The sequence below is a fragment of the Antedon bifida genome, chromosome 4 (assembly GCF_963402885.1).
Source record: "Antedon bifida chromosome 4, ecAntBifi1.1, whole genome shotgun sequence".
NCBI lineage: Eukaryota > Metazoa > Echinodermata > Crinoidea > Comatulida > Antedonidae > Antedon > Antedon bifida.
This window is the reverse complement of record NC_136229.1, coordinates 484,088-508,870: the sequence shown is the minus strand read 5'-3', so window position 1 is coordinate 508,870 and position 24,783 is coordinate 484,088. Positions and strand designations below refer to the sequence as shown.

The window sequence follows — 24,783 nt, the reverse complement described above, 5'->3', positions numbered from 1 at the left end:
ATTAAATTTGGAGATAAGTCTTTGTGTCTGAATTTACCTTTATATATACAGTAACAGATTATGATTATGAATAATTTATAAAGATTAATAATTGATTTCAAGTTATCTACAAAATGAAAGAAATTATTATATCAATAATTGCAAATACCATGCTATTAGCTAGATGCTTGATTTATGTTAATAAGCTGAAATTGAAAATGTAAAAACAAAGTTAAAAATGAGCTTGGTAAAGTTATCCGTGACACCACAAAGAGAGGCAGAGACCCAGGGACGGATTCAGGGGGGCACAGCCAGCCCGGGCCCTCTATAAATTTCACAAGAGATAGGACATCAAATTAAATTAATTTCACTACTTTTAGGCCCTGGGCTTCCATATTTCAAAATCCTGAATCTGCCACTACATACCTATCAGTATCTGTGTAAATACTATAGTTTGTAAATATGAGCAATTTTGGGGCTGGTGCCAGATCGGCGTACTCGCAAGGTTGGTGTACATGTATGTTGTTCTATCTGCTAATCATTGTATGCACTAGTGTGGCGTATTCTGTTCCGTGTTTCCACAATAAGACTTTTGGTGGATGCATAATTTTCTTTGTTCCTCTAATTTGAATTAACTCCCACCTTTTGTCAATCACCCAATTTTGATTCATTTAATCTATTTATTTTTCAGGATACGCCTCCTTTGATCATTATTTTTTAATTGGCACAATATAAATGTTTGATTATTGTTAAGAACACTTGTGTATGCACCAAGTTGGCATATTCACAAGATTATTGTCACAATATGTGTTTACTTTCAAATTTTAGGATACATCATTTTTTTTATTGCCGCAATATAAATTTTGATTATCATTATGTACAAAGTTACTTTGGCATACTCACAAGATTTGTGTCAAAATATGGGTTTAGCTTTATCTGCTTTATCTTATCATTACCTTATATGCACTAGGGTGTGGCGTATGAATACATGCATTGTTTGAAGCCATGTTGCTTACATACCAGGTGTTTGGGAATCATTGCATGCGACAGGTTGGCATACAAACACATGTTTAGTCCTAGCTTCTCATTGCACGCGACAAGTTGAATTAAATCAGGGTGCATACATGCGTGTCTCTTTGTGGTGCCACGGATGAGGAATGAATAGAAGAAGTTGTTATGATGAGCACATGCAATACTACCATGCATCTAAATATAAGATTATTAATCCATATTGGGGGGAGGGGAGGTTCATGCTGGTAGGGGGGGATGCAAGGGGCTACAACCTACCGCGGACGTTTGGCATTCTCTGGCGAAGACTTGGCCTGTACATTCTCTTTGTGCTTCCTATATGATAAACAAGGGGTGTGAAATGAGGACAAACAGTTCAACAGACAACATCATGCAATGTGAAATCACATTATGACTACATTACAATGTTCAACATGCATTCTACCTTTATATCATTAAAACATTCAGGCTCAGTATAAACAAGGTTATACTTAGTCTTAAGAATTCAGATATACATAATGAATGTTCTGTCTAAGAGATGTAATGTAACATATCAGGTATCAAAATCCAATCATTGTTATAGAAGGAGATACTAAAATGAGATGCTACAACATATTAGAACAAATCATGAGTAAGAGTTTGAAGAGAAATTAAGGAGAAGGAGGGCAAAAATGAGAGAAACTCAAATAAAGGCACAATAAAAATGAAGAAAAAAATTAGTTGATAAATTAGATTTTTAATGAGTTTCCCTAAATTGTAAACTTTGTTCAAACGTCTTTGGATACCAAAACAGTATTTGTTACTGTTTGGTGTAAAACCTAAATCTTTTGTAACTGATTATCAAAAACATTTTTGTTTTGATAGTTTGGAAGACACTTCTGAAGATAAACCTATTTTTTCCATGTAAAACAGATTCTATATTTTATATCTATAACTTAGGTTTGATGTTGTAATTTGTTGTACTGTATTATTGTTCTGATGTCATCAAATCTTCTTCATCTTTTAATTTCACCATAAGGAATAAATAAAGATATGTTGGTTGAACACCGGGTGTAATGTAGTGGGGGAGCAGTGTGTTGGACTATTGATCGTGAGATTGTGATTTCAAATCCAATGCTCGTCACATTGCTTGTATCCTTAGGCAAGACACTTTACTTACGTTTTCCTTTCTGATTACTAGCTGCATTATGGGAGTATGTTTTCATACACGTTTGATCCAAAAATGACCGGGATAATATATTTACAGAGCTTAGAGGTTTCACAACATTAGGCTCTTTATAAATCAAGGTAATTATATTTAAAATAACATCAACCACTTTACCTTCCAGTCGTCGGGCTTGACACAGGTCGAAGGTGAAGCTTCCAGGTAGCTGCTGAGATTGAGTTAGGATCAGCTGCATAGCAACGCCACAGACACTGACAAAAAAATTAAATATGTTTATTATTTGTTTATTCTGTGCCTCGTTCAATAGTAATTATAGTTTCTCCATTTCTTTCTGTCAAGCTCTTTTTATCATCTTTCATATACTCTTTCTTTTCATTTTCTTTCATTCTACCTTCTATGTTTCTCTTATAATTATTTATCCATTTCTATGTCCTAACTTTGACCAATTTAATTAATGTTCTTTTCTCATTTACTCTATTATTTATTTATTTATTCTTTCTTTTGACTGGATTGTATTTTCAGTAACAGTACTGCTTTTCAAAATGGTCCAGTTACAAGGTTTAAAAGTAAAGAAAAATTACAAAGTTTAAAAGTAAAGAAAAATGATAAGATATTCTATATACAGATTTGTACGGTACTTGAAATTTTATCTTTCCAGCTAATTTTGACCATATTATAATATGTTTATACTACAAAAATAACATATCTAAATACAGAAGTCAATCTGTTATGGCGATTGATGCTGCCCTTTGCAGGATTACTGCTTGCTGGACAGGTTGAATCTAGTGTATTAAGATGACATACTCTGGAGAACACGTTTGAATATACTGTATTAAGATGACATACTCTGGAGAACACGTTTGAATATACAAAAGTAAACACTGTACATTTCAGATATACAGCTTAAAGCCCATGTATTATCATTGTCATTATACGCTTTTAAAATTCTGTGTTTTTTACCCTTTTAAACTCCTGTCTATAGTCCATTACTTAATATGGGCATGAGTTTTACTAAATACAGTATATAATTTAAAGCCCATGCATTATATAAACTTTTATTTTGGAAATTCAATGCATTTAAAAATAGTAAAAAACTAATGTAACAAAAGTGTGATGTTCCAAAATATGGTAGTGATATGCCCAAATATGTTAGTGATGTACCCAAATATGGTAGTGGTATGACATCATCATGTCCATATAATGGGCACATCACATAAAGTTTGATAGTGTAGACAGAGCTTTAGTCTTCCTAGTCTCTTTAGTACAGCACATCAAATAGATACTGTATAAAAAATGTTGATTTATGCAAGAAAGATGGATGTAACATTGTTTGCTGTTATTGATTTTTCTTTATTGATTCCTGTAGATAATATAATCATTGTTTGCTGTGTTTTTAATATCTTCCATATTTTATTAGATAAAAATGTTGGTAAATAAAGACATAGTGTCTATCTTTTCTATTCCTTGTAAAGTACACCCGGTCATCGGTCCTGTACCTAGATTAAACAAGAATCTCCCAGCAGCATCACATCGCCTAGTAGCATAAACCATAACCTAACCCTTAATCTGATACAGGCACCACATGTGATACACATGTGATTCTGTATTATATAATTTTCCTATGATACTGGGCAAATATTGTTGATGTAGGGATACTACACTCAGAATCAAGTAGAAATATAACTTACCAAAATGATATAAAACTGATGAATGTCATCATCTTGGTGTACATAACTCTAATGAATCCTATCATTTGATTGCTTAAGTATGTACTTTATTGGACATCTTTCCTTAAGCACATCATAGAGTAAGTATTACAACATTAATTAACAGTATTGCTGCTTGACAAATTTGTACGTTTTTCTGATAAGTATACAAACACTTAAAGTGCTTAATGTTTTAAGTACATTCTTAATACTACCTGAATGAGTTGAGCTGCTGGGTGTCTTCGACGCGCAAAATGCTTCTGTCTTTGCTGCTGTTGTACTTGTAGAGCAAAACCAGAACCAAGGATGCCCTAAATAAAAACAAAATCTACAAATAATAATTTGAAAAAAAAACACCATTTTCTGCATTACCAATACCAATATCATCCTATATAAAAATAATTGTGTTATATTGCCTGCTTAAAGGTGCAATATAACAATGTAATATAACAGTAGCCATGCAATTGTAGTCATTTCAGCTGGTACAATCATGTTATTATAACTGCACTTATAACGTTTTGGATCCATATTTTGACCAATCATGTTCTTGTATTTACATAGGCTATCTAACACTGTTGTTTATGTAACACTATAACCACAAGTTAAGCTTGTTTCCCACTAGGACGTAAAACCTTAATGCAAGAAAATTGACCAATGACAAGCGACAGTTTGAATATTCCATCGCTTGTGATTGGTCAAATTATTGGCATTGCGCTTATGTCCTTGCATTGCTTCCTAGTGGGAACAAAGCTTCAATTAGCACCAAAGCATAAATATACAAATAATTTATATAAGCCTATCAACAATACCTTGGAAAAGGTGTATAGTATAGTACTAGAGAGATATTCATGACAATAAATATATATTTAACTTTTTCAATTAACTTTGTGATAACAGACTAAAAATAAGTTGCATCACATGTCTCCTTTCTTGGAATACTTCTATAGACTATAATTATTCATTTTCTTAAATTGTTTTTATTAACCTTTAATTATTAATAAGGATTTATTGGTTTGTTATTTAAAATTGAATGTATTACTTTGATACATTATCCATGTATAAAGAAACAAAACCGACGACAGGCCATATGTCATTTATAAGCTGCTGAATAAGGCGGGTGGGCTGTCCGGAGGCAAACGTCGATTCCATGTTGAATGTATTTAAAACTGACACTTATGCACAGAGGGTTCAATGATAGCCTACTTATGAATGAACTTAAAGTTTACTGGCTAGGTTTATACTTTAAGATTTAAGACTTAACCATCTACATAGATTAATTAAAAATGCTTGAGACATTACATAAATTAACATTAATATACATTTCTATAATATAAATTCAAAGGCAAATTACTGCAAAAATGACAATGCTGTGGGTATCAGTGGCTGGATCTCAATGGAGATACAAAATGACAATGCTGTGGGTATCAGTGGCTGGATCTCAATGGAGATACAAAATGACAATGCTGTGGGTATCAGTGGCTGGATCTCAATGGAGATACAAAATGACAATGCTGTGGGTATCAGTGGCTGGATCTCAATGGAGATACAAAAATGACAATGCTGTGGGTATCAGTGGCTGGATCTCAATGGAGATACAAAAATGACAATGCTGTGGGTATCAGTGGCTGGATCTCAATGGAGATACAAAAATGACAATGCTGTGGGTATCAGTGGCTGGATATCAATAGAGATACAAAAATGACAATGCTGTGGGTATCAGTGGCTGGATCTCAATGGAGATACAAAAATGACAATGCTGTGGGTATCAGTGGCTGGATATCAATAGAGATACAAAAATGACAATGCTGTGGGTATCAGTGGCTGGATCTCAATGGAGATACAAAAATGACAATGCTGTGGGTATCAGTGGCTGGATCTCAATGGAGATACAAAAATGACAATGCTGTGGGTATCAGTGGCTGGATCTCAATGGAGATACAAAAATGACAATGCTGTGGGTATCAGTGGCTGGATCTCAATGGAGATACAAAAATGACAATGCTGTGGGTATCAGTGGCTGGATCTCAATGGAGATACAAAAATGACAATGCTGTGGGTATCAGTGGCTGGATCTCAATGGAGATACAAAAATGACAATGCTGTGGGTATCAGTGGCTGGATCTCAATGGAGATACAAAAATGACAATGCTGTGGGTATCAGTGGCTGGATCTCAATGGAGATACAAAAATGACAATGCTGTGGGTATCAGTGGCTGGATCTCAATGGAGATACAAAAATGACAATGCTGTGGGTATCAGTGGCTGGATCTCAATAGAGATACAAAAATGACAATGCTGTGGGTATCAGTGGCTGGATCTCAATGGAGATACAAAAATGACAATGCTGTGGGTATCAGTGGCTGGATCTCAATAGAGATACAAAAATGACAATGCTGTGGGTATCAGTGGCTGGATCTCAATGGAGATACAAAAATGACAATGCTGTGGGTATCAGTGGCTGGATCTCAATAGAGATACAAAAATGACAATGCTGTGGGTATCAGTGGCTGGATCTCAATGGAGATACAAAAATGACAATGCTGTGGGTATCAGTGGCTGGATCTCAATGGAGATACAAAAATGACAATGCTGTGGGTATCAGTGGCTGGATCTCAATGGAGATACAAAAATGACAATGCTGTGGGTATCAGTGGCTGGATCTCAATGGAGATACAAAAATGACAATGCTGTGGGTATCAGTGGCTGGATCTCAATGGAGATACAAAAATGACAATGCTGTGGGTATCAGTGGCTGGATCTCAATGGAGATACAAAAATGACAATGCTGTGGGTATCAGTGGCTGGATCTCAATGGAGATACAAAAATGACAATGCTGTGGGTATCAGTGGCTGGATCTCAATAGAGATACAAAAATGACAATGCTGTGGGTATCAGTGGCTGGATCTCAATGGAGATACAAAAATGACAATGCTGTGGGTATCAGTGGCTGGATCTCAATGGAGATACAAAAATGACAATGCTGTGGGTATCAGTGGCTGGATCTCAATGGAGATACAAAAATGACAATGCTGTGGGTATCAGTGGCTGGATCTCAATGGAGATACAAAAATGACAATGCTGTGGGTATCAGTGGCTGGATCTCAATGGAGATACAAAAATGACAATGCTGTGGGTATCAGTGGCTGGATCTCAATGGAGATACAAAAATGACAATGCTGTGGGTATCAGTGGCTGGATCTCAATGGAGATACAAAAATGACAATGCTGTGGGTATCAGTGGCTGGATCTCAATGGAGATACAAAAATGACAATGCTGTGGGTATCAGTGGCTGGATCTCAATGGAGATACAAAAATGACAATGCTGTGGGTATCAGTGGCTGGATCTCAATGGAGATACAAAAATGACAATGCTGTGGGTATCAGTGGCTGGATCTCAATGGAGATACAAAATGACAATGCTGTGGGTATCAGTGGCTGGATCTCAATGGAGATACAAAAATGACAATGCTGTGGGTATCAGTGGCTGGATCTCAATGGAGATACAAAAATGACAATGCTGTGGGTATCAGTGGCTGGATCTCAATGGAGATACAAAAATGACAATGCTGTGGGTATCAGTGGCTGGATCTCAATGGAGATACAAAAATGACAATGCTGTGGGTATCAGTGGCTGGATCTCAATGGAGATACAAAAATGACAATGCTGTGGGTATCAGTGGCTGGATCTCAATGGAGATACAAAAATGACAATGCTGTGGGTATCAGTGGCTGGATCTCAATAGAGATACAAAAATGACAATGCTGTGGGTATCAGTGGCTGGATCTCAATAGAGATACAAAAATGACAATGCTGTGGGTATCAGTGGCTGGATCTCAATGGAGATACAAAAATGACAATGCTGTGGGTATCAGTGGCTGGATCTCAATGGAGATACAAAAATGACAATGCTGTGGGTATCAGTGGCTGGATCTCAATGGAGATACAAAAATGACAATGCTGTGGGTATCAGTGGCTGGATCTCAATGGAGATACAAAAATGACAATGCTGTGGGTATCAGTGGCTGGATCTCAATGGAGATACAAAAATGACAATGCTGTGGGTATCAGTGGCTGGATCTCAATGGAGATACAAAAATGACAATGCTGTGGGTATCAGTGGCTGGATCTCAATAGAGATACAAAAATGACAATGCTGTGGGTATCAGTGGCTGGATCTCAATAGAGATACAAAAATGACAATGCTGTGGGTATCAGTGGCTGGATCTCAATAGAGATACAAAAATGACAATGCTGTGGGTATCAGTGGCTGGATCTCAATGGAGATACAAAAATGACAATGCTGTGGGTATCAGTGGCTGGATCTCAATGGAGATACAAAAATGACAATGCTGTGGGTATCAGTGGCTGGATCTCAATGGAGATACAAAAATGACAATGCTGTGGGTATCAGTGGCTGGATCTCAATGGAGATACAAAAATGACAATGCTGTGGGTATCAGTGGCTGGATCTCAATGGAGATACAAAAATGACAATGCTGTGGGTATCAGTGGCTGGATCTCAATAGAGATACAAAATGACAATGCTGTGGGTATCAGTGGCTGGATCTCAATGGAGATACAAAAATGACAATGCTGTGGGTATCAGTGGCTGGATCTCAATGGAGATACAAAAATGACAATGCTGTGGGTATCAGTGGCTGGATCTCAATGGAGATACAAAATGACAATGCTGTGGGTATCAGTGGCTGGATCTCAATAGAGATACAAAAATGACAATGCTGTGGGTATCAGTGGCTGGATCTCAATGGAGATACAAAAATGACAATGCTGTGGGTATCAGTGGCTGGATCTCAATGGAGATACAAAATGACAATGCTGTGGGTATCAGTGGCTGGATCTCAATGGAGATACAAAAATGACAATGCTGTGGGTATCAGTGGCTGGATCTCAATGGAGATACAAAAATGACAATGCTGTGGGTATCAGTGGCTGGATATCAATAGAGATACAAAAATGACAATGCTGTGGGTATCAGTGGCTGGATCTCAATGGAGATACAAAAATGACAATGCTGTGGGTATCAGTGGCTGGATCTCAATGGAGATACAAAAATGACAATGCTGTGGGTATCAGTGGCTGGATCTCAATGGAGATACAAAAATGACAATGCTGTGGGTATCAGTGGCTGGATATCAATAGAGATACAAAAATGACAATGCTGTGGGTATCAGTGGCTGGATATCAATAGAGATACAAAAATGACAATGCTGTGGGTATCAGTGGCTGGATATCAATAGAGATACAAAAATGACAATGCTGTGGGTATCAGTGGCTGGATAAATACTTATATTTATTGCTTGAATGGGAACAAAACAAAGTGAGAGAGATAATTGTGTTAAATTTTGAATCATTAAATGTACATAAAAAAATCAATGTCAATGTTTCATAAATTTTATTTATTTTTTACATCTATGTTTATTTAACAAATTATGATTGGCTAAACTAATCTGAACACCTCAATACAAGTGTAATGAAGCTGATCACATTCTATCCTCATTTAAGAAAATTCTACCAATTATTTTTGTGATATTACAATCAAATATATATTACAAATGTGATGAAACCTAATGTACTATAGATAATGATTGTACATACTCGAAGCATATGACACCTTACGAATGTTTTTAGCATTCTACGAATGATTATTAGTTTCCGAATTTCAAATTCTGATCTCGTTATTCATGTCCCAGGAGTACAAATAGGCACTTCATCACTGGTGAGTGATTCAAATTGAAATTTAGTAAAACACTTTATTCTTTTGTGGGTAATACAAGTATAAGAATATTACAACATTATGCAGTTCTAACATATGGTAATATCCTAATATATAATCTGTGATTTACAGAACTAGGACTCACAAACTTAACTACCTTTTGTTAAGTAGGATTTGCGTCTGGCCTCTGGACATTCTGTGTTATTAATTGAATCATTACAGGGACAATGTCAACATTCTACTGCAGTTACTCCAGTAACTATATTTTCTTTAGCCTTTAACCTGTAAATATTTAGCAAGCTGTTTTGAGGTTATAGTCATACATTGTTTATTGCATGATCTTCTTCATTGGAACTAAAATCATACATATTGTAGCTAACAAAGTAGTTACTGCAGTAACCTATTTTTTACTGCAGTATCTTTTTTTTTAAAGAAATTATGTTCTGTATTTTAACTTAGATGGTGATAAGCCTGATTACCATTTGTCAATTATTATTATTTATTGTTGACAATAAAATTATTATTAAATGCTGTAAAATAATGACCCCTCAACTAATTTCTAATTGCTAGACAAAATAGATAGCACTGTCGATGTTCAGTGGCGCTGCTCAGTGGCGCTGCTCAGTGGCGCTGCTCAGTGGCGCTGCTCAGTGGCGACTGTTGGTGTTGGATATTATAAGATGGTTTAATCCATCTTCCTTTTTTTTGTTAATTACACCATGAGAGATGAAAACAGATATATACTACTGATACATAAAATAAAATTTAATTTATTTTTATGTAATGATTTCTTTCTTTTTTTTCCAGAAAAGTGTTGTACACATGTGACAAGGACAGAAAGAAAGTGAGAGCATCATTTGAAATTCTGAGTACATTGATTATTGACAGGAGTATACTAATACTTGGAGATGGCAACATACAGTATGCAAAGGTAATTGATTTATTTTAAAGGGAGCATACTAAAGGCATCATGTCAAATTTATTATACTGAAGTTACTGCAGTAACTACTACAATAATGTATGTTTTTATTTTGTTGTTCAATGTGAGACAGTCACTGCAATAATCAGTGTTTAAAATTGCTTAAAACAAGATAACTAATTACATAAACAAGTTAAAAAGTAAACATAATGTAGTTACTGCAGTACCTGCAGTAGAAGAAGTTTGACATGTTCCTTATAGTGTAATTGCTAAACATCATCTTCATTAAACTAATCCTAAGTCATCATAAAGGATTAAGATTAGTCAGATCAATTGTGATTGAAAACGATTTTTTTTAATTAATTAATTTATCCTCACTCTATATCAATGGTTCTTTAATGTTAAGTAAAAAACATAACATATTGACAAAAAAGTGTGATGTGCATAATTATATGAACATGATGATGTCACATCACTACCATATTTGTGCATATCACCACTATATTTGTGCATATCACCACTATATTTGGGCACAGACAGAGCTTTACATTTAATCCCCAAACTCTAAGTAATTTCCATATTTATATGAAAGTAGCTAGTAGACTGACAAGTGGCATTTTGATGAATGGGTTATCTACCAAATCTAAATCCAAGAAGTGATTTTATACCAAAGTACAATTGCTTAAGTATGGTAATTGAGTTGACATTTAATCATAAGGGTTTTATTTCTTGACATTTTGCCACAAAATCTAGATAACATTGTCAATCCAATATATTACAGTGAGACACCTGTATAGTAATAAATGCTCACATTAAAAAAATAATTTATCAAGTTTAAAGCATTTCATTAGCTTCATGGAGTGTATTTAGTGAAAACTAATGATTTGAAAAAAGTATTCATTTTGACATAATAACACAGACATAGCACCTGTGCTAACTTCCTATTTCAGAATTAAATGATAGTTTATTAGAAAACAGTTGTATAACATGATTGAAGAGTGCATATTACTACGATGATAGCCAATGCGTATAAGGTCAAATGTCAAATCAAACTGCTCTGCTGTTTCCTGTCGTTAACGTCTTTAAAACTGTTGTCAATTATTTGTTATTTTTATTCATGTTCGTTAAAATATGAATGGAGATGACGCACTTTCCTATCATTTAGACTATTTTGCATAAAGAGCGCCACCAGTGTTGATCATGATTATTGCGGAGTGTATGATTGTGATCATCAATAAAATAACATTTGGGATGCGTACAATGACGTGGATAACAGGTGACGTCAATTTATAACAAAACAAATGTCATTTACTTTTTAACAATTTAAGTCTGTACTTACGGCAGGAAGAGCAAAGAATGATGCACCCAAAATTGCAAATAAAGTACAAACTAACTTTCCAGACCAATTACTTGGTGTTTTGTCTCCATAACCAATAGTTGTTAAAGTAATCTGTTGAAAAATGAAACAAATTTTATGCTGGAATTTAATTAGCATATTTAAGCATTCATACGTTCATTCATAAATTTATTTATTTTTTAAACATATATATTTTAAACCACATTATGCGGTACTTAATTTTTTATTTTATTTTATTTATTTATTTTTTATTTTATTCAATCAAAACCAGCAGCAATAATTACCGCCACTAACAGGTTTGATACAAACAAAGCCAGGACTGTTTAAAGCACCTTGATTGGTCCTAACATTGATCGAGGGTTTCTCTTGTCCAGTGCCCACCTTAACCAGAGGAGAGGCATAAGCCAATATGTCTGAGGCAGATACTAGATGCAGGGGCTGCCATAAGAGTCAGCAGTGCTGATTCAAATTTAAGCATATTAAACCATATGTTTGTTAACAAACGTTTCAGCCTTTAAGAAAGTGCTGCTGTTTTGTATGGTTTTATATATACCAAAATAAATAAATAAATAAGTTCATTCATAAATTTATTTATTTTTTAAACATAATATATCTTAAACCACATTAAAACATTAATGAGAGTACACACATAATAAAAAAAAGCCTCAAATTAATATAAAATTTCATGAATAATTATCTATAATATTTAAGTATTGATTCAAAAAACATCTTTATTTAATAATAATAATAATAATAAATTGAGTTAAATTAAGTTTAATAACGGTTTATGAAAAGCCTCAATGCGCTTAACAGTAAAAATAAAATGAAAACTAAGCACCTGTTTCTGCTGAAAAATTTAAAAAGAACGATTTTCTCTGTGAAGCACTTTTAAAACCATTCTTTCAAAATACAGTATTTTAATCTGTATTCTGTTGCTTACCAGAAAGGAGAGTCTTTAAAACAGCCTTAAAATAAGCAATTTATATTAAAGTATTTAAAGATGTATTGTCCCTCAAAAACATGAAAAATGAAGATTAATAATTTAAAATCAGACTTTAAATAGTAGGCCATTTTGTAGTTTTAATAAAGTATACACTTCTGTAAAAAAAAACAACAAAACAAATAATTATTTCACTTATAAAAAGAAACAATATCTTTAAGTTAAATGTTAAAAGTACAAAATATTCACAGTAAGGTACATATCAACATCTATTATGTACCTTAAATATGGTAATTACTGATATACGTTACAAAGGAAAGTATTTTTCAAAACTATTGTTGTAGACATATCCGTAGCCATAAGGATGGAAAGAAGCAGATGTGAAAATAAATGAAATGTTTAATTTAAATTGTCATAGTGTTGGAGACCTATATGCCACAAAGTAGTGGTCTAATGGTAGGCCACCTGCATACAAGCAGTAGGATTTAGAGTTCTAGTCTCAGCTGGAGCATTGAATTGTAAAATATTTTACAACTCCCTGGCTGGAGTACACATTATTTATTTGAAGAATTATTTAGTTGGATGTTTTAGAGTTTCTGTCTTTCTCTGTGCTTTTTATTTAATAGTTTTTTTCAATTACAAATGACTGAAATGAAAACCAGAAACCCTCTAAAAAAAACTAGTTTTTTGGGGTTTTCTTTAAAACCAAAAACACATTTGGAATATCAGAATATCTTGAAAAATTGACATATTGGACTCTAGCCTAAATAAGGCCTGTATTGGGAGAGTTGACTGTATATCATATGGCTGCGAGATTAAACCAGTTTTTTATTGATTGTTTCACCAATTATTAAAAATTCAATGATTATTGCCTTAAAATGGAACAAGGCTTCTAAATCTACAATATGAAATCAATTTACACAGAAGCCTTTTGACAATCTGTGACTTTGTAGTTGAAGTTGATTTATTTTGAAATACACAAAGAAAAATCATATATCAATCAAACTACAGTAGCTTGGTGTGGAATACCTGTCTCTTTTTTCTTGATTTATTTGTTTTTAATCCATCGATTAAACCTAGTTTCACCTCAATTTTTGGTAAGCTCATGCTTAATTTCAGCCAAGCTTGAGCATGCTTAATTTCAGCCAAGCTCATCCTTAATTTCAGCCAAGCTTATGCTTAATTTCACTGAAGCAAGCTCATGGTTAATTTCAGGCAAGCTTATGCTTAATTTCAGGCAAGCTCGTGCTTAATTTCAAGTAAGCTCGTGCTTAATTTCAAGTAAGCTCATGCTTAATTTCAAGTAAGCTCATGCTTAATTTCAGCCAAACTCATGCTTAATTTCAGGCAAGCTTATGCTTAGTTTCAAGTAAGCTCATGCTTAATTTCAAGTAAGCCCATGCTTAATTTCAGGTAAGCCCATGCTTAATTTCAGGCAAGCCCATGCTTAATTTCAGGCAAGCCCATGCTTAATTTCAGGCAAGCCCATGCTTAATTTCAGGCAAGCCCATGCTTAATTTCAGGCAAGCCCATGCCTAATTTCAGGCAAGCCCATGCCTAATTTCAGGCAAGCCCATGCTTAATTTCAGGCAAGCCCATGCCTAATTTCAGACAAGCTCATGCTTAATTTCAGACAAGTCCATGCTTAATTTCAGGCAAGCTCATGCTTAATTTCAGGCAAGCTCATCCTAAATTTCAGGAAATTAAAAAATAATTAAAAATCTGTGTCACTCAAACTAGGAAAAAAGAGAAAACTACGGAAAAATATCTTTCTATTAGACATTCTATTGTCTTCGTTTCTAATTCTCTTATAAGACTCAAATTGTGTTTTTTGCTGATACAATATTTTATGTGTTTTCGTTTTGTCGTCTTTTGTAAACGTTTAACCCTTGAGGCAAAAATTATATATTGGGTAAAATCAATTCATAATTTATCTCATGACAATGGTTTGAAACATTGTTTGAGTTTAGCCTCAAGCAGTTGATTGTATTTTAAATGAATAATTAGTTTTTATATGAATGTTTTGATGCATAACATTATCCTTCCAAAGAGTTAAGAACACTAAGAAAAGCAAGTACTAAGTACGCAAACCTAAACCTATCTGACAGATTTTTATCTTTCATGGATTCTTCTTAATTATATAAATTTAACACCGAGGTAACTGAACAAACAAAATCAAATTAAACCTTAAAATATATCTGTAAGCTTGGTTCCCTCCTTCTCCTCTCCCTCGCTCTGTCTACACTATCAAACTAGTTTGACAAATAAAGTGTGATGTGCCCAAATATGGTAGTGATATGACATCATAATGTCCATATATGGGCACATCACATTTTTTTTGTCACATAAAGTTTGATAGTGTAGACAGATGCAATACAAGTAAATAAGTACACCGCAAGTAATTCGTTTGATCATCCAAACTGCCGCCTGTGATTGGTCAACTCACTTACATTGTTGCATTGCATTCAAGTGGGAACGCGAAGTAATTGGCGAGTTTGTGCTCACTATTGGATGCATATGAAATAAAATAAATAAAATATATAAATAAATTGTTATAATTACCAAACCATAATACAAGGAATCTGGTAGATTGTCGAATTCATCTGGATTGCTCTTTTGTTCTAATGCATATACAGAAAATGATATAGCAATCAACGCAAGGAAGCTGATATACCACGTTGTTAGTAGCTCCTGAAAAAAATAATTAAAATTAAGTTTAATATTAAATGTACATCATCATCGGGTCAACATGTTGTATTTGCGAATAACCAAAAAAAAGTTAAGTTATAAATGTTATGTTTATGATACATAATATTTAGGCTGTATGATGGATAACCATGTAGACGATAACTGTAGACAGTCTGATTTTACCCTCTTTCTTCCTCAATGTACCTGTAGTTATCCTCTATCACTGTTAATTGTACATACTACACTAGAGACTGACCCCTCCCCCATTGGGACACCCCTATTCATATCTCTATTCAGGGGAAACTTTTCAGTTACATGAACAAAGGAGAATATGTTTTAACAATAAGGCCAACTCCTATCCAAGAAACACTCCTATTAAGGGGACACATTGTTGGCCTAATAGGTGTCCATTTAATAGGTATATTCAACTGTATATTTAATTCAATTATTTATTTCAATTAGTATTATTTCATTTATAAAATCATACATAATATGGGATAATATGATACCTAGTCCTCACAAGTAATGTTGTATAATGTTTTAGGAAAAATAATATGACCTGCGTTCATGCTAATGTTTCACATTTGCATGCATGTTTTGTATTAAGTGTTACCATAGAAACCAATCCGACTTAACAAATTACAAATCCAGCTAGATTTATATCAACTTGTAATAAAAAGATACCAAAATGATGTGATCTCGCTTTCAGTTGTTTTTACAACAAATTTCAAAATAAAAATAAAATTTATTAGAAATTCATATTTTGCAAGTTACCAAAAAAATAATAATTTTAAATTACTATAGAACCAAGGCAATTTAACAACAGGACACTCTTAACAGTCCTGTGATCTTAAATCAGCTGGCTGCGACAAATACCAACAGTACTGTACTATGTTCCGCGGCATGCAGTGTCTGATAAGAGGAGGGTGGGGGGGGGGGGGGACTTATGTCGCAGCCACAAATAAATCCTTTGATCTTCGGACCTCAGCATCCTGTTAGATTGCCTTTAAAACGAAGGGAAATATAACACTAACTCTATTTTTGGAGGACACTCCCATTACGGGATACTTTTTTTAATCGTAAAGCTGTCCCTTTAATACTACAGTATTCAACTTACCATGTCTACCGTATGATTGTGGTAAAATGCTGTCAAGTATCAACTAAACTTAAGCAGATCTCCAAAAATTGTCTAATTCATTTCTTAGATATAAAAGCACTACATCAAATGTAATCTGACAGAATTTAGAAGATTATTAAATGTTAATTCCATTAAGAAAGTGGAAAACAAATTTACTGCGCACTAGAAACTGTTGAAAATAACTCTGTTTTTATATAATAAATCTTATGTGTATAGGCTACCTGCTTCTTAAGTAATTTATGTGGCAATGTTTGTTTTAAGGGGACACATTTGGGACCCTAATATGAGTGTATTTAGTGTAATTCAGGGGACACCTTTGGAAAGGAAAGGTCAAAACCTGTGTCTATACGCTCTTTTCTTTATAAATTTTATTCTCTATTAAGACGTACAATCCTGTGGAATAGTTTTTTCATTCAAATGCCAAAATATTCCAGTACGTATATACCCCTGTTATAATCAACTTGTCGGTTACATTCTGAAACCTTCAAAGATCAGATCCAACTCTAAAACCGTCAGAGTTATATCGGATTTAGAGATACACAATTATAGAGAGTTAACTTTTGTTTATCATGTTTCGGTTTGATGAGGTAATCATGTCAAAAAATGACAGTACAGTATAAGTAGGTCCCGTAATTTCACCTATGTTACAATGTATATAGTAAACACTGTATACTATGACATAGACACAATTCAGCACTATAATGCTTCTGGTCATCAGATGGCATACATCAACTTTCTGTACTCATTATGTGCTTGTTGCACGAATAACCTAAGATTTGTGTACCGGTTATTTCTCTGGCTTTATCGTCAATCACAAAGATCACATACTTCTAATCTTCATCCTAAAATCCCTGTCTACACTATCAAACTAGATTGACAAAAAAGGGTGATGTGATGTGCCCAAGAATGGCAGCGATATGCCCAAATATGGTAGTGATATGACATCATCATGTCCATATATGGACCCTAACCCAATTTTTTGTCACATAAAGTTTGATAGTGTAGACAGAGATTCATATTTGTATTTATCTTCTTTTCTGTTTTATTTTTAAATTGTTAAATTCTTTTGTTTGTTTAGTATTATTGTAAGTAAATGATTCTAATTAATATTTATTATTGGCATGAAAACTCATCTGAGTTGGTATATAACATAGCAACGCAACAAGCATAAAAAAATTATATTTGTGTTGAGACTAAAAGTTTATTTATTATTGTCATTTTTAACTGTCTATCTTTACTAACAACATTTAAACCAACATTATGTTTGAATGTTATCACTTTTACCTGTCTATGTGCCCAGACAACGCTGCCAAGGAGTTTCCACGTATTGCCTCGTCTGTCTAACCTCACTAATCTTAAGAACTGAAGAAAGCGAAGACCTCTAAGAGAATCATCGTGGAATTTCATTCCTTTATCACTTCCAACAAGGAATATCAATAAAGTTGATATAACAACTACAATATCTGTAAAACAAACACAATATAAATATCACGTAGTATTTATTATGTAATTCCTAAGTATGTCATATTGTTTTCTGGGACAGTCTTATATGATACACAATTCCATATTAATAGCCAACTGCTTGTTGTCATGTGACATGTTTTGTTCAATCAGCTTACCTAATATACACAGAGGTTGTCTAATAAATCGTATCCTTCCATAAGTTCCTTGGTAACGACTCCGACATCCTGCAGACCAAACTCGTAAACCACATTCAAAGCTTAAGATTACCAATAAAAGCATTTCCTTTAAAAAAGCAATCAATATAATTTTAAATGTTCAATGTATTTAAAACTTGTTCCCTTTATTGCCACTATACAGAACCACCATTTTTAACATACACATATTCAATTAAATTCAATTCAACTTTATTTTAGACAAACTGTCCATATCAAAACATATACATACAATAACAAATTAAAGAAATACAAAGCATTATATGACAACCGTTATGGAGAGAAGACCAATTAATTAAAATTCTGTGTTGTTTTGGTCAAAAATGTGTCAAGGAAAGAGAGGAAGCACACCCTCAAATGTCTACAGTAAGTTTATTCATACACATTTATTCAGTTATAACAATAATACTGGGACTCACACTAGAAGCAAAGGCTTGTCATGAGGGGCCCTACAATGTACTATATAATACATGAAAAGGAATATAAAACAATAAACAGCATGTTTGGCATGATGAATTAACATGATTAACTAGTTTCCAAATCGAAAACTGCCCATCTTCCTCACCACAATCAACATCAGCAACAACATATAAATCAACATCCATCAATTTATTGTCTCTGCATAAAATGCCAACTCCTAGAAACTTCGTACACAAGGACAAATGACATTTATAAAATCGCATTTGCACATGGTAAATGAATATTTATATACAGGGTATAGTTCCATAAATCACAACGTAATAAATGTCGTGTCTAAAATCGAATGCACATCACTACAATACATAAAATGACAACTGGTGCGGTCTAATCATCTATTAACTGCACACAATCATATAACAACTTCTGTTGGAACATTTTAACAAAAGGATATCTTAAAAACTGATCAAGTGGGCTAGACGCTTGGCGCTAAGCGAGTGATTCACTCGCTCATTTTACAATAATAGATATACATTGTACTTAATTGGTACATATTCACCCGATTATCTGTACTGTATCTCTACATATGGCATTCATAGGTGAATGCTATGATACAGTGTCACATATGTATCACATGTGATGCCTGTATGTTAAGTATAGGATTAGGCGTATGGCCTATGATACAGAGATCACATGTGATACATATGTGACAATGTATCACAGAATTGAACTATGATACTGTACAAATTATAGATAGTATTGATAATCTTTGGCAAACCTAGTATAGTTGAATAAACTATTTTTTTCCACACTTCATCTGCGTCCTAAATCTTTCAGACTTGAAGTAATAAAGTGTATTGATGAATTTATACATGCCACAAAATATTAAGGTATATAGCCTAAACGCAAATACTCAAACATTAGTTAGTTTAATTATACATTAATACATTAAAAGGTTCACTTTGAAGGTAATCCGTCAATTAACCTGAATTACAAGATGTTGGTCTATTAATAAACAGTGTGATTGCAAAGTACAGAAATAAGGCCATACAGCTACATGCAGTAATAAACCAAATTTACATGACCTATTTAAGCGAGATCGGAGATTTTACGATCTTATGCTGTGTAAATACAAACAAATTGCAGATTATTTTGTCATTTAATATTCTCCTGAATAGGGTGTCCCCTGAATATGGATGTGCACTTTGGGGTGTCCCCTGAATATGGTTTTCCTGAATAGGGATGTCTCCTTAGGAGTATCTCCTGCATAGGGATGTTCCATCAATATAGTATGTGTGCCCCCTGAATAGAAATGTCCTAAAGAAGGGTTCTACTATTCATCATCATTTTCAAAATTAAAAAGTAAATATACTTTTAATTATTATCAATTTTTAGAATAAATTACCCCCCATAATAAATTATCTTTCTTTTTTTTTTTGTAATTGAAAGAGACAGTCAGAAAGTTATAAAATACCTTAGAAATATATAGATCAAAGTTAACTCTGAAATCAATACGATGATTAAATTAGAACAGACATATGTATAAAATCGATACTCTTGTGTAGCCCACGTTAATTGACCACCGCTTATGGCCGGGTCATTGCTACGGTCAACAGTATCTCATTCACTGTTAAATCGGAAAATTCATTTCTCTTTCGTCTTCATCATTCAACTCTATTAATTCCATTATATTTACAATACATCTATTATATATCACATATCATATTCTAAATGAATTACTTGCTAATTTGTTTAGCAAGGTGCTTTAGCAAACAGGAGATTCCTTGTTCAAATCCAGACAGTGCCTTATATTATGTCAAGTTCAGTGGCCTAATTGTTAAGACAGAGGCAAATAAAAGCTAAAATGTTTTGGTGGTAGATAGCTTAGAGATCAATGTACATTTCTGGCCCATGCACATTTTAAAGGTAATTTCGGAAATGAATAAAATCTAATTAATTAATCATTAATTAATAAATCTCTTGGTTCAACCTTAAGAGTCCGTACTAAGTACGGTAACACCAAACTTGGCATTGATATTTTAGATAGTCGTTGACCGTTGTGGACAACATTCTTTGACCGGCTTCTTGATTACAACATTAATGCATTCAATGTGTTCAATTTGCATCAGACGACATTAAAAAAACATTAATATTAACATAATGACACACTAGTATGTCAAGTTTGAGCATAAAAGGTGTTAAGAGCTAAACACATGATTTATTCAATAATAAAATGGTCTTTGACATTGTGTCTATTCTATGAAGAAGATTCCAACGCATTACCTAAAATATATACAAATTGACAAAAGGCAAAATATTAACCAATCTCAGGGGCAGATCCAACAGCGCACCTAACCCCCTGAATCTGCCCCAATCAAGCCCACCAGTATTGATTTTTCATATAGAAAACATGTATTAATTTCAATACTATACTATACATTTAATTAAAAAATACAGATCTATATAACACAGGAAGAGAGAAAAAGAACAACGTATTTGCATTGTATTGGGGTCTACAAATGAATATCATGTTTCTGATAGTGTAGACAGAGCTTTAGGATTGGGTAGATAGTATACATATTTGGCTTTTAAAATCGTGAGGCTGAAAACAAGGAAATAATGCAGTAGTTACTATTGGTTATGTATGTAAAATGAAGTCTCTCTCTCTCTCTCTCAAAACCAGTCACTCTTGACTGGCACAAAATGGGTTTTTTTTCGAAAATTCCGGTTTCTCACATAAACTTTGAGCCTGACTTACCATTGCATACACAAGTTGATTGCACAAACTCTCCATACTGCCAATGGTTGCCAGGATACTAAGAAGAAGGCACGTGAAAATTAATAGAAATCTGTAAAGATATATAAAACAAAAATTTTTTTTATAAAACATGTATATTATTATACAATAATGAATAAATAAAACATAATTCATTATAAATTATTCAATCGACACATATGGTGAAAATTACAGTAATGCCAAACAGTAGCATACATATAAAGATGGAACTGATTCAAAGATAGAACTTGTAGCTAATAAATTAATAGAATCAATATCAAAAGAGTTTATTAGTGAAATCAATATTTTATGTGCATCATTTAAAGTAATACATTTGAAATAATCTACATTTATCCATTATCCATCATGTATCAATGTTTCTTGTATTATACCATTTAAATTCAATATCCATAGAAAAGTGATTTTTACCAGAATTGGTTATTGAAGACATACACAGCCAATAATTAGTAGTAAATATGTCTGGCAGAATCTGACAGAATATTGGCAGAATGTGACAGAACATTGGCAGAACTTGACACAGAATATTGGCAGAACTTGGCACACAATATTGGCAGAATGTGATAGAATACTAGCAGAATCTGACAAAGTGCTGGCAGAATCTGACAGAATATTTATTAGCAGAATCTGACAGAATACTGGCAGAATTTGATAAAATATTGTCTAAACACAATTGATGATGCATTTTTTTTTTCAAATTTGCCATCTGTATACATTTATTTGTGTACTTTGTTACGATGATCACAAGATCAGAAAAACAAAATTTCATGATATCTTGTATTGGAATCTTCAATTATAATCGTATCATGCTTTTTATTGACAGTACGCCACCCGCAACGACACATAATAAATCTGACAGCTTACGTCAAGAGTTAATTGTAACAATCAAAATCTTATCAACACTCCACAATAACATTTGCATTGTATTTCACGTATGTCACTCCAGTTATCCCTTTCAGCAATAAATGCCCAATAAATATTGCACTTAATAAACAAATGTCATCAGCATTCTATGCATTTGTTTTCAAAAAATAATTACTTTCATGATTTTAAACGAAAAATGTCAAGACGTAGGTGACAACCCTGGATGTTCTACAACATTTGTTTAATAAAATAAATATTCTATCTATTTTTTAGAATTTTGATTTAACCTCAATTTAAACAAAATAGTCTTTGAGTGTTTACTAGAGTATTAGTTGTGTTTGCTTGCCAAAGTGGTGGGTTGATGTCTCTCACTAATTAATGTAATTAGCCAGGCAGCCATGGGCGTATGTTGGCCGTTAAGTATGCAGTTAAGTACTTTAGTATCTATGTTGGTGGTAGCAAACAAAGTCATTTCACCTTCTTTGTCTTAAGCTTATAAATAAGCAATTTGACCAATCACCATCCATCGCGTCATGGTTGGTCAAATTACTTGTGTTGCACTTATTACGTCATTGAGTTGCATCCTTGTGGTAAGCAAACGTGACAGTATAAGCATTTGTTTCCGCAACAAAAACAAAAATTAAAAACGTAAATATGGTTTACGAAAATTAACATGACAGTAGAAGCCAGAAATCACCGGGCACTGATGCATGATGGTAATATTGTAGCGCATCATAATGGATTATTGGCCTATACTGCACTTGACCATTCAACCGTTTGAATCTAGTTCAATTCTGTTTTTGTCTTTTGTTAAGTGCTAACCAGAGGGCAACAATCTAGGTTACTAAAAGACATTTAATTTCATCCCTAGCGTGTTTGTCTACTGAATGTTGTTGTCGCAATGCGCAAGGTAAACAACATTTCATACAACATTTAACATAATTGGTATAATACCACTATTATGTTTTCAACTTTGTAACAGAAAAAAAATGTAATTTCTAAGCAATAATTGTTTGTGATGCTAATTATCTAACCTGTCACTTTAGCATTGCTTTCATGGGAGCAATTTATTTTATAGGAAAAGTTACAAACTTTCCAGTGTCATTTGATAATTGATGGGTTTTATTTTTGTAATCATTGAGTGCATGATGTATTTCAAGTATCTGTAGATGTACAGCCAAAACTGAAATAGGATTTGGTTCGTACAAAAATAACAGGTCATTCACACCCTAACTATATTCTGGAGGCATTCCCTCTACTTGTGAGGCACTGGTCTCCACTCTGGAGGCATTCCCTCTACTTGTGAGGCACTGGTCTCCACTCTGTTGGTACTCAACTCTATTCATAAGGTTCTCCACTCTGAGAAGCACGTAACTCTATTTTTGAGGCACTAGTCTCCACTCTGGAAGCACTGGTCTCCACTCTGGAGGCACTTAACTCTGTTCATAAAGTTCTTCACTCTGAGAAGCACTCAACTCTATTCTTGAGGCACTGGTCTCCACTCTGTTGGCACTCAACTCTATTCATGAGGTTCTCCACTCTGAGAAGCACGTAACTCTATTTTTGAGGCACTAGTCTCCACTCTGGAAGCACTGGTCTCCACTCTGGAGGCACTTAACTCTGTTCATAAAGTTCTTCACTCTGAGAAGCACTCAACTCTATTCTTGAGGCACTTGGTCTCCACTCTGGAGGCTCAACTCTATACTAGAAACACTGGTCTCTAATCTGGAAGCACTCTACATATATTTGAGACACTGATCTCTTCTCTGGAGACTCTTGATTCTTTTTTTGAGCCACTGGTTTCCACTGTGTTGGCACTCTTAAGTATCTCAACCTTGGAGACACTCAACTTTATTTTTGAGACACAGTTCTCTTCTCTGGAGGCATTGCACTCCTTTGGCTGCACTTTATATACTTATTTACAACCCATGTAAAGCATTGTGTGGTGTACTATCAAAGTAGTAAACATTGAATTACAATACAAAATGACATGCATTTGCTTCAATTAAAATTAAAGCATTTACATATCCTGAGCATAATTTACACCGAATTAGTTTGCTACAGGACGTGAACTCGTTTTATGTGTTGTTGAAATGTCATGAAATGTAACAGATTCAATATTCATCAATTAGATGTAAACACTCGTAATAGTTAACATTTGAACATTCATCAACATTTGTATTCCCGTAGGGAAAGTGCGGATCGCTATCAAATTCCCCGAGGTTATTATCCAATTCTATCTTTGTTTCTCACTGAATCCAAAGTACGTTAATATTTCAGTTGTGGTCGAGCGCCTTCGCACGAGAACAGAAAGCTAAAAATGTAAAAGAAACAAACTGCAGATAAATTTAAATATATTGAGTGTGCGAGCCCATTAATTTTGATTTATGGGGTA

At 33.8% G+C, this 24,783-nt stretch overlaps 1 protein-coding gene across 2 annotated transcripts in view; it reads right to left on the bottom strand.

Moving 5' to 3' along the window:
* Positions 1-24,783, bottom strand: part of LOC144839421 (potassium voltage-gated channel subfamily KQT member 1-like) — a 91,947-nt gene that overhangs the window by 9,042 nt on the left and 58,122 nt on the right. Inside the window, exons 3-10 of one of the 2 annotated variants that reach the window (XM_078694767.1) lie at positions 21,489-21,579; positions 18,257-18,383; positions 17,922-18,100; positions 15,374-15,502; positions 11,854-11,964; positions 4,074-4,169; positions 2,309-2,403; positions 1,267-1,323 (exon numbers count right to left, since the gene is read on the bottom strand). In XM_078694767.1, coding sequence (XP_078550893.1) covers positions 1,267-1,323; positions 2,309-2,403; positions 4,074-4,169; positions 11,854-11,964; positions 15,374-15,502; positions 17,922-18,100; positions 18,257-18,383; positions 21,489-21,579 — 885 coding nt within the window. The remainder of the gene's footprint in view (positions 1-1,266; positions 1,324-2,308; positions 2,404-4,073; positions 4,170-11,853; positions 11,965-15,373; positions 15,503-17,921; positions 18,101-18,256; positions 18,384-21,488; positions 21,580-24,783) is intronic. The other variant, XM_078694768.1, reaches the window with a different exon arrangement.